This window comes from Phycodurus eques, chromosome 9 (genome assembly GCF_024500275.1).
Source record: "Phycodurus eques isolate BA_2022a chromosome 9, UOR_Pequ_1.1, whole genome shotgun sequence".
In the NCBI taxonomy this organism is placed as follows: Eukaryota; Metazoa; Chordata; class Actinopteri; order Syngnathiformes; family Syngnathidae; genus Phycodurus; species Phycodurus eques.
Genome location: NC_084533.1, coordinates 14973125 through 14986041, shown reverse-complemented (window position 1 = coordinate 14986041; position 12917 = coordinate 14973125). Strand labels below are relative to the sequence as shown.

The following is a 12917-nucleotide window of genomic DNA, read 5'->3' as shown; positions in this document are numbered from 1 at the left end:
TAAGATAATGAGACTGATCTGTTTTTAACTCTGGGGCACGGGAATCCGTTCCATCGTGACTCAAACAGCAAAAAAATAAATAAATACACCTATCCAAGGAAGAAAAAGTCACGAAGCACCTTATTTGTAATGGGTTGGGGGAAACAATTCCATCTTGATTCAAATAGTAAAACAAAACAAAATTCACAGAGAGTGACACAGGACCATACCATTTGAGATTCAGGCGGTGTGTGGCATAGGTACAATGGAATGGTTGTGTTTGGGTTTGATAGCATGGTGGACTAGTGGTTGGGACATCTACTTAACAGTTATGAGATTCTATGTTTGAATCTCAGCTCCGGCCTGACACGGCGGGCATGTGTAGAACACAAATACAGCACACCGGACCTCAAAGAATAGTTGGAATTTACTTTTCACAACAACTACCGACAAGTCCATCAACAAACGGGTGAGTAGCAGAGCAGTTAACTTCAAAGTCAAGATAAATAGCACTCAATTTCAAAATCCAGATTAGGAATTTTTGGAGATTGGAAAGGGATTTAGGGCCAGGCCATATTATGTTCTGTAATCCACAGCGGAATGGGTAAATTCACACTTCGTTGTCGTTGTAGCAAAACACCAAACAGCCATGTGGCCAAGCAAACGTGCTAATGCAGAATTTGTGGTCGGGGGCAGAAGACTGAGGGGATTACCGGGAGAACGACGAGGCACGAAGGTCAGGGGCAGACAGCGTTGACACGGAAAATCAATCCACAAAAAAAGTGCTGGAGAGTCTTGCATGGGCACATAGTGAACAATCTGGCAATGATGATCAGGTGAGCCTTACAGAGGCTCTAAATTGTCCATAGGTGTGATTGTAAGTGTGAATGGTTGTTTGTCTATATGTGCCCTTCAATTTGCTGGCGACCAGTCGAGAGTGTACTCGGCCTTTCACCCTGGGATAAACTCCAGCTCACTTGCGACCCTAATGAGGACAAGAACAGAAAATGTACACCACTAGTCAACGGTCTGAACACGGTTTCTCATTCCATAGCATGTCCAAACTTTTGACAGGCTTCAAAACAATACCCAGTCTTTATGTAATGTTAATTTCACACTCAGTCATTTGTGGCTGACCAATCTCTCTTTTTAATGAACTCATCTTTCTGTCCCAGTCCCACAACTCCCCCTATAAACTCCCATCATCTGGGACACATATTTTGAGATGCAACATCCTCAGCATCATATAAAAGAGAAACCCTCCCATTATAACTGAGGGATAATAACCATTATGAGCAATCCAAGCAGTTCAAGGAAAGAGCGCATCAAAGGAAAAACATGCACTTCCTACTCGGCATCCATGCATACCTTTTCATCAGCATCTTTATCTTTATGACCCAGGAACACTGCAGCCCAGTCCTCCCTCCACATCTCCCGGCAACTCCCAGAGCAGTAGTCCAGACGACAGTGATTCAGATCTGGCCTTCAGCGTCAACAGATCCTCCTCTGCGTCTGAATCCTCGTTAGGTGAGAATAACACACTTGCATATGTGGTGGTCTATTTCTGTGTAAGAAGGTGTATCTGCTGAAGCGGGTTACATACATGGCGATTTTTAACATCTTATCCGCTTTTAAAATGTGAGTATACACAGGATAAGGAGGTGCATGGCGTACTCCAGATTACTAACAAAATACACCACATACATAATGTGTCCACCGACAATTTTTATTCTCCTCCTCCTAACCAGACGTCTGTCATAGTACGAAGACTGACCAGTGTGAGGAAGCACATGCCACAGGGCATCCAAACTGTGGGGAAATTCAAAGAAGAAGAAATATTAGTAGTATAAGAATAAATAGAACAAACTACTATAAATGAAACTGAACATTTCCAGTTGCTCCTCTATTTGTGTCCACCGCTGTGGGGAAATTCAAAGAAGAAGAAATATTAGTAGTATAAGAATAAATAGAACAAACTACTATAAATGAAACTGAACATTTCCAGTTGCTCCTCTATTTGTGTCCACCGCGAGGTGCGAGCTTCAGGTCGCGTCCTGATTGACTATCGTTCCGTTTTACGTCACAACTACGGAATCTGATCTCGATGTTGAGCACACAGATAAGGACTTGCGATTGTCTATATTGAACAGGTTTTACGTTTATGATTGTTGGTCCTGACCATTTTCTGAGCAGATCGGAGAAGAATAGTAACACATCTCCACACCACAGGATAATTGGTAAGGATAACGTTTCTGATAATCGGGCCTTTACAGACTTTGATCAGAAGAGAGGAAAAATTATCAAATTAGGCCCGATTGTCAGTGTGTGTGTGTCAGTGTGTGTACTCATTAAATTTCATTTATATAGTGTCAAATAATAACAGAAGGTTTCTCAGGGCACTTTAACCATGGAGTAGGTTTAAAACCACTTTCCTCATTAATTAAAAGACCAACTGAACCCCACATGAGCAAACACTAGGTGATGGAAGCAAGGAAAAACTCCCTCTTGGGAAGAAATCGTGAGCAGACTTGGGACTCAGTGTGGGGTGGCCTTTTGCCTCGACTTGTTGGGTTAGAGAGTACAAGAGGAGAGAGACAGAGAGTAGGGGAGCAACAGAGAGAGAGAGACACAGAGGTGCTGTTTTTGGCTGCACCTCTACAAGCATGTGCGCCTCATATTACTCTGAGGGGGAATTAAGAGGTTTGTGTCAAAGGGGGATGAGAACTGAGAGCCAAGAACATGCAGTACTACAACTGTCTAGCAGTTCAACAAGGAAGCACGCGAAGACAGCGAGGGGAAATGCACATCCATAAGAATCGGGTACAGTGGGTGATGGCACATGAAACATGAAACAAAAATGTTATAGGAAGTGTGAGAACAATGACATAAAATGACATAGCTGTCCATTAATGTCCGTTTAATGCAGGCTCCTGCATCAATCAACATCTGACACTCGGGACAATAAGACACAAAAGTCAACAGAAGGATGGTTAGCCTTTGAGACTGTAAAGTCTGCCTCATATAGTAACCCCTCTAAAATGGCAGAAGACTGTGTCCATGTGCTCTTCTTTGCGCGTTGACTGTTGGGTTAAGACTTGAGTTTGAGTGTTGTGAGTAACGGCGTTAAAAATAACGTTACTAACGCTGTTGTTTTTTTTCCAGTCAGGGGTAATCTGATTTATTACTATCTCAAACGTTACAAGGCCGTTACCGACAGTGATGTGGTTATTATGCACTGATAACTAACAGCTGTTACACACGATGTAATGATGATTGGCTAATAGTAGAGTATAGATTTAGTGGTATGCAAATAAGTGTCAGAGTTCAGGTATGTTGGTCTTAATGTTACAAACCTCAGTGGCTCCCAAACTCGCAAAAGAGAGTTGAGAATCATGAGACGCAACAATGGGGAGTCCGGAACTGTCTTTTAAGTTAAAACTGGTGTTTCAGGAGAAAATGACATAAGCACTACATCAACGTCATTGATGTAAAAGGCAATGGGAAGTGTACTTTATGTACCAGAGGAAAAAAAAATCGATAGCATTGTTTACACCATTATCTTTAATTTAGTTATGTAACGTAACATAATTTAAAATAGAAACTCATGTTTCTAATTAATAAATTCTTACGATTTAAAAAATAAATAATAATAAAATAGAAACTCAATGGATACATGTGGTCGACTATAATATATTATATATATGTATTTCTGTCATTACAGTGAAATGTTGATTAGCAGATGCAAAGAAGCAGTAATCTGCAGTTTAATATGCCATGTGGGAATGCTAAATTATGGAGTATTGGTGATGATGATAATCATCATCATCATGATGTGTACTTTTGATATTGAAGTAAAGGTTAAACAATTAACACGGTTTGGACAATGTGAACTGTAATACAATGAACAACTAGGGTTAAAAATCTGATGGAGTTGAAACCAGATGTTTACATACACTATTTAAAAAGACACATGCTTTTTTTCCTCACTGACATGAAATCAGACTAAACGTTTCCTGTAACGAATTTACTTCTATTTGCTAAATTCCAGAACAGTGAGAGGATTTTTTTTTAAAGCAATTTTCATTACTGTCAGAAGTTTATAAACTGTATGATTACTATGCCTTGAAACAATTTGCGAAAACCAAGATGATGTTGTCATTTCTTTAGAAGCTTCAGATATAATGTCAGATTGACTGTGGATGTACAGTATTTGAACTACGCATACATAAAACACACTGCTTCTTTGTGTAACATCATAAGAAAGTCAAAACAAATCAGCCAACATATCAGGAAGAAAACTGCGGACTTGCACAAGTCTGGTTCATCCTTGGATGCAATTTCCAGATGCTTGAAGGTGTCACGTTCATATGCCCAAACAATTATACTCAACTATAAACACCATGGAAATGTTCAGTCATTATTCTGCTTAGGAAGGAGATCGGCTCCGTGTCCCAGAGATTAACCTGCTTTGGTCTGAAATGTGCTTATCAACCCAAGAACAAAAGCAAAAGACCTTGCCAAGATGCTGGCTGAAGCTGGTAAGAGTGTGTCAACTGTGAAAAGAATACTGTACTATACATGGGTTGAAAGGGCACTCTTCAGGAAAAAGCCATTACTCCAAAAGACACAAAAAAACCAGTTACAAATGCAGACAGAGACAAAGACCTTGATATTTGGAGACATGTCCTGTGGTCTTGCGAAACTAAAATTGAACTGTTTGGCCATAATGAGCATTGTTACGTTTGGAGGAAAAAGAATGACGCTTGCATACCTGAGAACACCATCCCAACTTCAAAATACATGGGTGGCAGCATTATGTTGTAGGGTTCTTTTGACAAAGGAGGGACTGGTGCACTTTTCAAAATAGATTGCATGAGGAAAGAACATTATGTGGAAATACTGATGGGACATCGCAAACCTTCAGCCAAGAAATTAAAGCTTGGGCACAAATGGGTCTTCCAAATGGATAATGACCAAAAGCATACTGCCAAACTGGTGACAAAAGTGGCTAATGGATAATGTCAATGTTTTGAAATGGCCAACACAAAGCCCTGATCTCAATCCTATTCAAAATGTACTGTATGACCAGATCTGAAAAGGCATGTAAAGAGCAAAGTACCCTATAAACTTGGCTCAGTTACACCGGTTCTGTTACGTGAAATGGGTCAAAGATTTTGCCAACTATTGTGAGAGGTTTGTGGAAGGATATACAAAAGGTTTGACCCAAGTCATTCAGTTTGAAGCCAATGATCCCGAATACTTGTGAAATGTATGTAAACTTCTGACTTTGAAGAAAGTAATGAAAATTTGACAAAAAAATAAATAAAATCCTTCTCTCCTTATTCTGGCATTTAGCAAAGAGAAATAATTGTGGTAATCCTAATTGACCTAAAACAGTAAATGTGATGAAATGATTTCGTGTCAGACTGAGTACCATAATTTCTGATGTATAATGTGCATTTTTCACCCCCAAAATTGTCAAAAGTCAAAAGTGCGCATTATACATGGGTATCATTTTTTTCCCCCCATTTTATAAATCTATGCCATCATCTAGAGGTGATGAAAAAGCTGTACACGTTCATTCTAATATGCCACTGCCACCTAGAGGTTATGAAAATATTGCAGAATATTGTTCTTTTTAAATATGACTGACCAACAACCGTCATTAATTTCTTTATGGTTATGTTTTGTTTCATGATAATGCTTTTCTGAAATGCTGGACAGTTTAATTTGAATCCCATTAAAATAAAATGAAATGTGTTTCGCCTGGTCCGTCATGTTTTCTTTAAAGAATTGTACACATTTTACAAATTCTTCCTGGGTAATCAAACATATGAGCACAACTGTGTGGGCTGTGAATTTCAAAATAAGAGCAAGTAAATAACTTCAAGAATTATTCTTCGAAAAAACTAACAAAATACACGAGAAATTACGGTGTATGTCTTTTCATAGAGTATACGTAAACATCTGCTTTCAACTGTTTAAAGGGGTAAAAAAAGAATAGCATTTTGATTTCCTTTTAAAAGCAGGAAAACAGCTTGGTATATGTAAATACAACAAATTATAAAAGCATATATTTGGCCAATATAGACATGCACTGAGTAGGTTTAATCTCTACAAATGATCCATAATAGTTCAGCCCCCTTCTAGTTACAGAAATGCCGTATAACTGGTTATTTACCGATTAGCATACTATGTTGAGGCTAATCGCTCAGAAGCAAGATTAACAGTACATTGTGCTAAGTGACTGATGCTTTATTTCATAAATGTATTTTTTTCTGCTTTTATAATTTATAATAATATTAATTGGGCATTGCTTTACATTCAAACTTATTTCCATTTTAAGAATTTATAGTAACTATTTCCCACTTCCCACAATTCCTCTCCTTCCATACAGTGACGGCTCCCAGCTCCCCTCTCAGCCCTCCCGTCTCTCCCTGCCTGGCTGGCTCAGAGTGGCCCTCCTGTGAAAAGAACGGGGAATGCACCATTTGCTTCGACCAAGAAGTGGACACAGTCATCTACACGTGCGGCCACATGTGTCTGTGCAACGACTGCGGACTGAAGCTCAAGAGGCAGATCAACGCCTGCTGCCCAATATGCAGGAGGGCCATCAAAGATGTGATTAAAACATACAGGCCATGATGACTGTTGGCATGGAAGTGCTCGTCTCCTTTTCTCAGGCATGGTTGGACGCCAACTGCAGATTGGCCATTAGAGGACATTTGTGCCTATGGGATTTTATATGTTAATCATCTCTGGAGACAACAAACAAGGCTTCGGTTTCTAATCATCATCTTACCAAATAGACTGCATATATGAACGCCTATATTTTTAGTAAAGAAAGATGTGGCAAACTATGTGCCGCTGTTCTTTAATCATCATAAATTCTGAGGTTATTGTTGCAAATGTTTTAATGCTTCAGCTGGAAAAAGTGGCAAACTTTTAGTGCCTTAGATTATTATTTTGTCTCATTTTCTGTTTAAATGATTAACTGACAATCCAGGCCACATTTTTTCATGTACAATAAGGTTTGTGATTGAAAAAGACAGAACTTAAGCAATAAAATGCACCCCAAACGTGTAAGCAGTATCCATCCATCCATTTTCTGTACTGCTTTATCCCCACAAGGGTTGCAGGCATCCTAGAGCCCATCCCAGCCATTTTAGGGCGAGAGGCGGGTACATCCTGAACTGGTCGCTAGCCAATCGCAGGGCACATATAAACAAACAACCATTCGCGCACACATTCACACCTAAGGGCAATTTAGAGTTTCCAATCAACCTACTGTGCATGTTTTTGGGATGTGGGAGGAAACCGGAGTGCTCGGAGAAAACCCACGCAGGCACGGGGAGAACATGCAAACTCCACACAGGCGGGGCCGGGATTTGATCCCGGTCCTCAGAACTGTGAGGCAGATGTGCTAACCAGACTGTCACCGTGCCACCTGTAAGCAGTATGTCAACGGTAAATTAAATCATGTGTTTGGAGAGATTGTTGCAAATGAAAAGTCTGGTTTTGTACACTTAGACAAAAATAAAGGTGAGTGAAAAGTAGTCAATATTAAGTGATTGATTTTGAATAAATTCTTTATTTCAAACATGTGTGGAAGTGATATAAAAAGAACAAAACAGGCAACATTAAACAAAAATAAAATAATAAAGTTAAATTATACATAATTGAAAAGGAGTAGGAAGACGTACAGCTTATTTATTCCTACCCCTATCTCTAGATCCTTATAGTCCTATGAAACTATTACTTAGAAAATCATAGTAGTATTGTAATATCCGGGATATAACAAAGATACTCACATCAATTGTTGACTTTAAATTTCATCGTGACGAATTTCTATCTCATCAGGATGATATTAATTTCATCACGATGACTTTAAATCACATCTCTGCTTTTTTTTAATCACTTGGTGACCCTAACACGCTGCCGTATGCACCACTGTAAAATTTTTTTGATGTTTATCCCATCCATAATACACCACCAGTCAAACCCTTTTCTTGTGTGATAAAATTATTTGTTCTTTATCATTGTCATTCTTTTTCTTTTCACATTTGTTGCGATTTTCCAGAAAAACAAAATAAATAAATTAGTGGTGTGCGGGTGTTGCTGAATCAAAGGTGTTTTTTTTTCTTTTTTGTGTGTGTGCAAAAAGCACAGTGCAGCGGTGCGTGCGGTGCAGGGAAAAGTGCAGTTTGCAGAATGATTAATAATTGTCAGGGATGGCTCTGTCTGTGAATTAAAGATGAACGCAAGAGTTGGATGAAGAGCACAAATGGAAGAATACAGTTGCGTGACTCGTTTCCAAAACCTTTTAGCTGCAAGCAGATAAAAAGAAAGAGTTTTAGCCTCACACTCATGCTTAATGTTTCAATACTGCTAGATTCATTGTTTGTTTTCTTCTGCTTAACCTGTAAATTCATGTTTTTAATAGTATACCTTTAAAACGTATACAGTATAAAATAGTATGTGTCAATGGGTCTTTCTGTCAGACCATGCTGCATTTTCTTATTACAAACCCAATTGTTGGAACGTTGTGTTAAACATAAATAAAACAGAATACAATGATTTGCAAATCATGTTCAACCTATATTTCATTGAAAACCCTACAAAGACAAGATATTTAATGTTCAAACTGATAAACTTTATTGTTTTTAGCAAATAATCATTAACTGAGAATTTTATGGCTGCAACACGTTCCAAAAAGCTGGGACTGGTGGCAAAAAAGACTGAGAAAGTTCAGGAATGCTCATCAAACACCTGTTTGGAACATCCCACAGGTGAACAGGCTAATTGGGAACAGGTGGGTGCCATGATTGAGTATAAAAGGAGCTTCCCTGAATAGCTCAGACATTCACAAGCAAAGATGGGGCGATGTTCACCTCTTTGTGAACACCTGTGTGAGAAAATAGTCGAACAGTTTAAGCACAATGTTCCTCCACGTACAATTGCACGGAATTTAGGGATTTCATCTACGGTCCATAATATCAAAAGGTTCAGAGAATCTGGAGAAATCACTGCATGTAAGCGGCAAGACCGAAAACCAACATTGGATTGCCGTGACCTTCGATCCCTCAGGCGGCACTGCATCAAGAACCGACGTCAATGTGTAAAGGATATCACCACATGGGCTCAGGAACACTTCAGAAAACCAATGTCAGTAAATACAGTTGGGCGCTCCATCCGTAAGTGTAACTTGAAACTCTACTATGCAAAGCAAAAGCCATTTATCAACAACATGCAGAAACGCCGCCGGCTTCTGTGGGCCTGAGCGAGATTCGCCCAGATTCGCTTCTGTGGACCTGGGTGAGATTCGCCCAGAGTTCCAAAAGGTTCTGGATGTTGTGGGGCTGTCCTGGTTGACACGCCTCTGCAACATCGCATGGACATCGGGGCCTCTGGATTGGCAGACTGGGATTGTGGTCCCCCTTTTTAAGAAGGGGGACCGGAGGGTGTGTTCCAACTACAGGGGGATCACACTCCTCAGCCTCCCTGGAGAGGAGGGTCCGTCGGGAAGTTGAATCTCAGATTCAGGAGGAACAGTGTGGTTTTTGTCCTGGCCGTGGAACAGTGGACCAGCTCTACAGCCTCGGCAGGGTCCTCGAGGGTGCATGGGAGTTCGCCCAACCAGTCTACATGTGTTTTGTGGACTTGGAGAAGGCGTTCAACCGTGTCACTCGGGGAGTCCTGTGGGGGGTGCTTCAGAAGTATGGGGTACCGAACCCCCTGATACGGGCTGTTCGGTCCCTGTACGACCGGAGTCGGAGTTTGGTCCGCATTGCCGGCAGTAAGTCGGACTCGTTTCCGGTGAGGGTTGTACTCTGCCAAGGCTGCCCTTTGTCACCAATTCTGTTCATAACCTTTATGGACTAGGCTGCACAAGCCAGTGTTTGTGTGGAAAACTCAAATATTTATGCTCCAACTTAAAGGCATGTCCCCCACCACATATGGTACCATTCTTCTGGAATGAAAAAAAAACAAAAAAACACAAAGGAGAGCAGTTAAGTCGCCTGGCCTAGAGGCCATTGTCAGTACACCAGAGTCTGGACTCACCAGGATGCATATCATGAATTCTATAACAATAAAAAATTTGAAAAAGTATAAATATTTTTTTGCATTGAAAATGATCAATTAATTGTGCAGCCAAATATCATTAATTACTTTTAATTAGATACAGTATGGATGAAGACAGACAACAGACTTAATCTTCCCTTCTAGGCATGTGCTGTACCGTAAATTAATGGCATGTGAATTAAAGCTTAATGCTTTTCTTAAGGATTATGCAGCAATGTTGTTTTGTTTTGTTTTCCCATAAATGTTTTTAAAGTCCTATTTTTCAAATCAAGAAAGCTCTTTGAAGGTTTCCCAAAAAAAAAAAAAAAAAAATACCATGACCTCAATAACTACATCGTGATGCTCAGTTCTTGTTTGATGCTTTTAAGAGCCATGAAATCTTGGTGTACTGTTCAACAGTGGTGCCTTTTGAGTTGATTGGTGTGAGATTAGTGGGTCTGTGTCGCTTTCACTGTCTTTAGGCTTTTCAAAATAAAGATGTCTTTGTCAGTGCAAGCACGCACTCTCGTCTCTCCTTTTTCCTGGGACACAACTAGAACATAGAAGTCTGTCATTCCGTCAAAGACAGTGATTATGTTTCCATGCGCAAATTAATTGCATGACTAACATATTGTATTTCTGCCCACTTTTTCTGTTCTTGTCAGTCTTGCCATTTTACACGCACTTGCGTAAATTCAGTCCTTCGCCCAAACCCATTCCCTCGACTACGCTAGGAGATGATGATGCTCTTTTCAGCTTGTTTAGTGGTGGATGTTCAAAGAGCACGAGTGACTTGTTGCTACTTGTAAACTGGTAGAACTGCTGCCTCAACTGACTTTCTAAATGGTGAGGGGTCACTAACCTTTTTTAAAACTACTTAATGAATAAGTGGATTAATGCAAAGGGCTGCCAATTTCTTCTGGAATAATACATTTGAATAAGTAAAATATTATACAAATACATAAATAATTATATTTATCAATGTGAAGACTGATGTTAATGATTTCTCACTATATTTATCCAATATGAAAATCTTTTATTCTATAAATCTCTCCAAGTATTTACATGTAACGAGCAGTTCTACAACATTCCAAGAAAATCACAATCATTACCGGTGAACCTTTCTTAGAGCTGGAAGACAGGCTACTCATGTGGTCCTTGAGGGCTACCTGGTGCTTGTGGGCATCATGTTGGTGACCCTTGTTCTAAATTAAAAATGGCATTGTATCAGGTTTGTTATTTAAACTTCTCTCACTTCTAATCATCCATCCATCCTTCCATTTTCTGAGTCGCTTCTCCCACCCAGGGTCGCGGGAGTGCTGGAGCCTATTCCAGCTATCATCGGGCACGGTGACCGACTGGTTAGAGCATCAGCCTCACAGTTCTGAGGAGCGGGGTTCAATCCCCGGCCCCGCCTGTGTGGAGTTTGCATGTTCTCCCCGTGCCTACGTGGGTTTTCTCCGGGCACTCCGGTTTCCTCCCACATCCCAAAAACATGCATGCATTGGAGACTCTAAATTGCCCGTAGGTGTGAATGTGAGTGCGAATGGTTGTTTGTTCGTATGTGCCCTGCGATTGGCTGGCAACCAGTTCAGGGTGTACCCCGCCTCCTGCCCGATGATAGCTGGGATAGGCTCTAGCACGCCCGCGACCCTAGTGAGGAGAAGCGGCTCAGAAAATGGATGGACGGATGGGTAAAGCACTCAAACGAGCAAATGGGACTCGTAACATTAGGCATCAGGCACTCAGTAAAGCAAACATCTCTGCCAAGATTGTGGTCTGCCTATCAGTAGAAAGGATTCCTGCCCTCCAACAATGCTGTATTTTCAAAGTGTATTCATTAAGAATATATATATATATATATTGGATGATATATGTATATATCATCCAACGCTCCACAAAGTAAAGAGACTTTAAATTTTGCGCAACTCATCTGCAGCACTGTACCAACATTGGGCGGCGTCAACATATAATAAAATTGTAATGTGCAATTGAACTTGATATGACTATAATAAATGATAAGCCTCTACACTTTAAAGAAAAAAGAGTCATTTTCATGTCCAAATACATTAAATATGTTTGAAGATAAGTACTGAAATGCAAAGAACAGCGAACAGCATACAGCAGTACTGAGTTATTGAGCTATAGCTTAGTACTTTTTTCTCATCTCAGGTGGACGGATTTTTGGGGCAGCCCTAAAAACTGGCCCTGTGATGAAAGCAAGCTAGGGCATATACTTTCTGACATGAGTCCCCTCCCCTACTATATAAATACCAAGCCCCCTTACTCCATACAGTGGCCATTCGGTGAAATTGCCGCTTTCTAATTCATGATAACTTGGCCCAGTTATAGGGGTATCGGGTGCAAACAGCCATCAAACTATGCCCACTACTCGAAAAAAATAAATCTTCGCTGAAGTGTAATATGTTTTGTGTTATTTGGGCTATGGTGTCTCTCCCATCTGCCCCAACGCTTGTTGCGTCCCGGATGGGATCCAACCCCCCACCAGTCCAACAACAGTTAGAGTAGCCACCAGAGGACCGGCGCAACGGCATTAGGGTTGTCAGCCTCACAGTTGTCAGCCACAAAGTGACGGTGCGAGGAGGACGAGTGTGAAAAAAAATCATCCAAGCGGACTGTGGTGCACGACCTGCAAAGGAGGGAAAAATTGTCCAGGTGCGGTGCTCAGATGTTGCCTGGCCTCCACAGAGTGGGTCTATGCAGCCTGTGAGAAGGTGTGGAATGTGCATCGCTGGCTAGCTATTGTCCTCTCCCAGAAGGCGTGTATTTGATTGACAGCTGAAAGTTCCGGGGAGGCGGGTTTTCAGAGCATTCAGCGACACGCCCACAGCGTCTGGAAGCTGAAACGTCTAAAT

At 40.7% G+C, this 12917-nt stretch overlaps 1 protein-coding gene across 4 annotated transcripts in view; it reads left to right on the top strand.

Annotated features, from left to right (window-relative positions):
- The window catches only part of neurl1b (neuralized E3 ubiquitin protein ligase 1B), a 51938-nt gene extending 43836 nt beyond the window's left edge, over positions 1-8102 (top strand). For all 4 annotated transcript variants that reach the window (XM_061686406.1, XM_061686409.1, XM_061686407.1 and 1 more), the window contains 2 exons: positions 1381-1506; positions 6377-8102. In XM_061686406.1, coding sequence (XP_061542390.1) covers positions 1381-1506; positions 6377-6624 — 374 coding nt within the window. In that variant the 3' untranslated portion in view covers positions 6625-8102. The remainder of the gene's footprint in view (positions 1-1380; positions 1507-6376) is intronic.
- The last annotated feature ends 4815 nt before the right edge of the window (positions 8103-12917 follow it).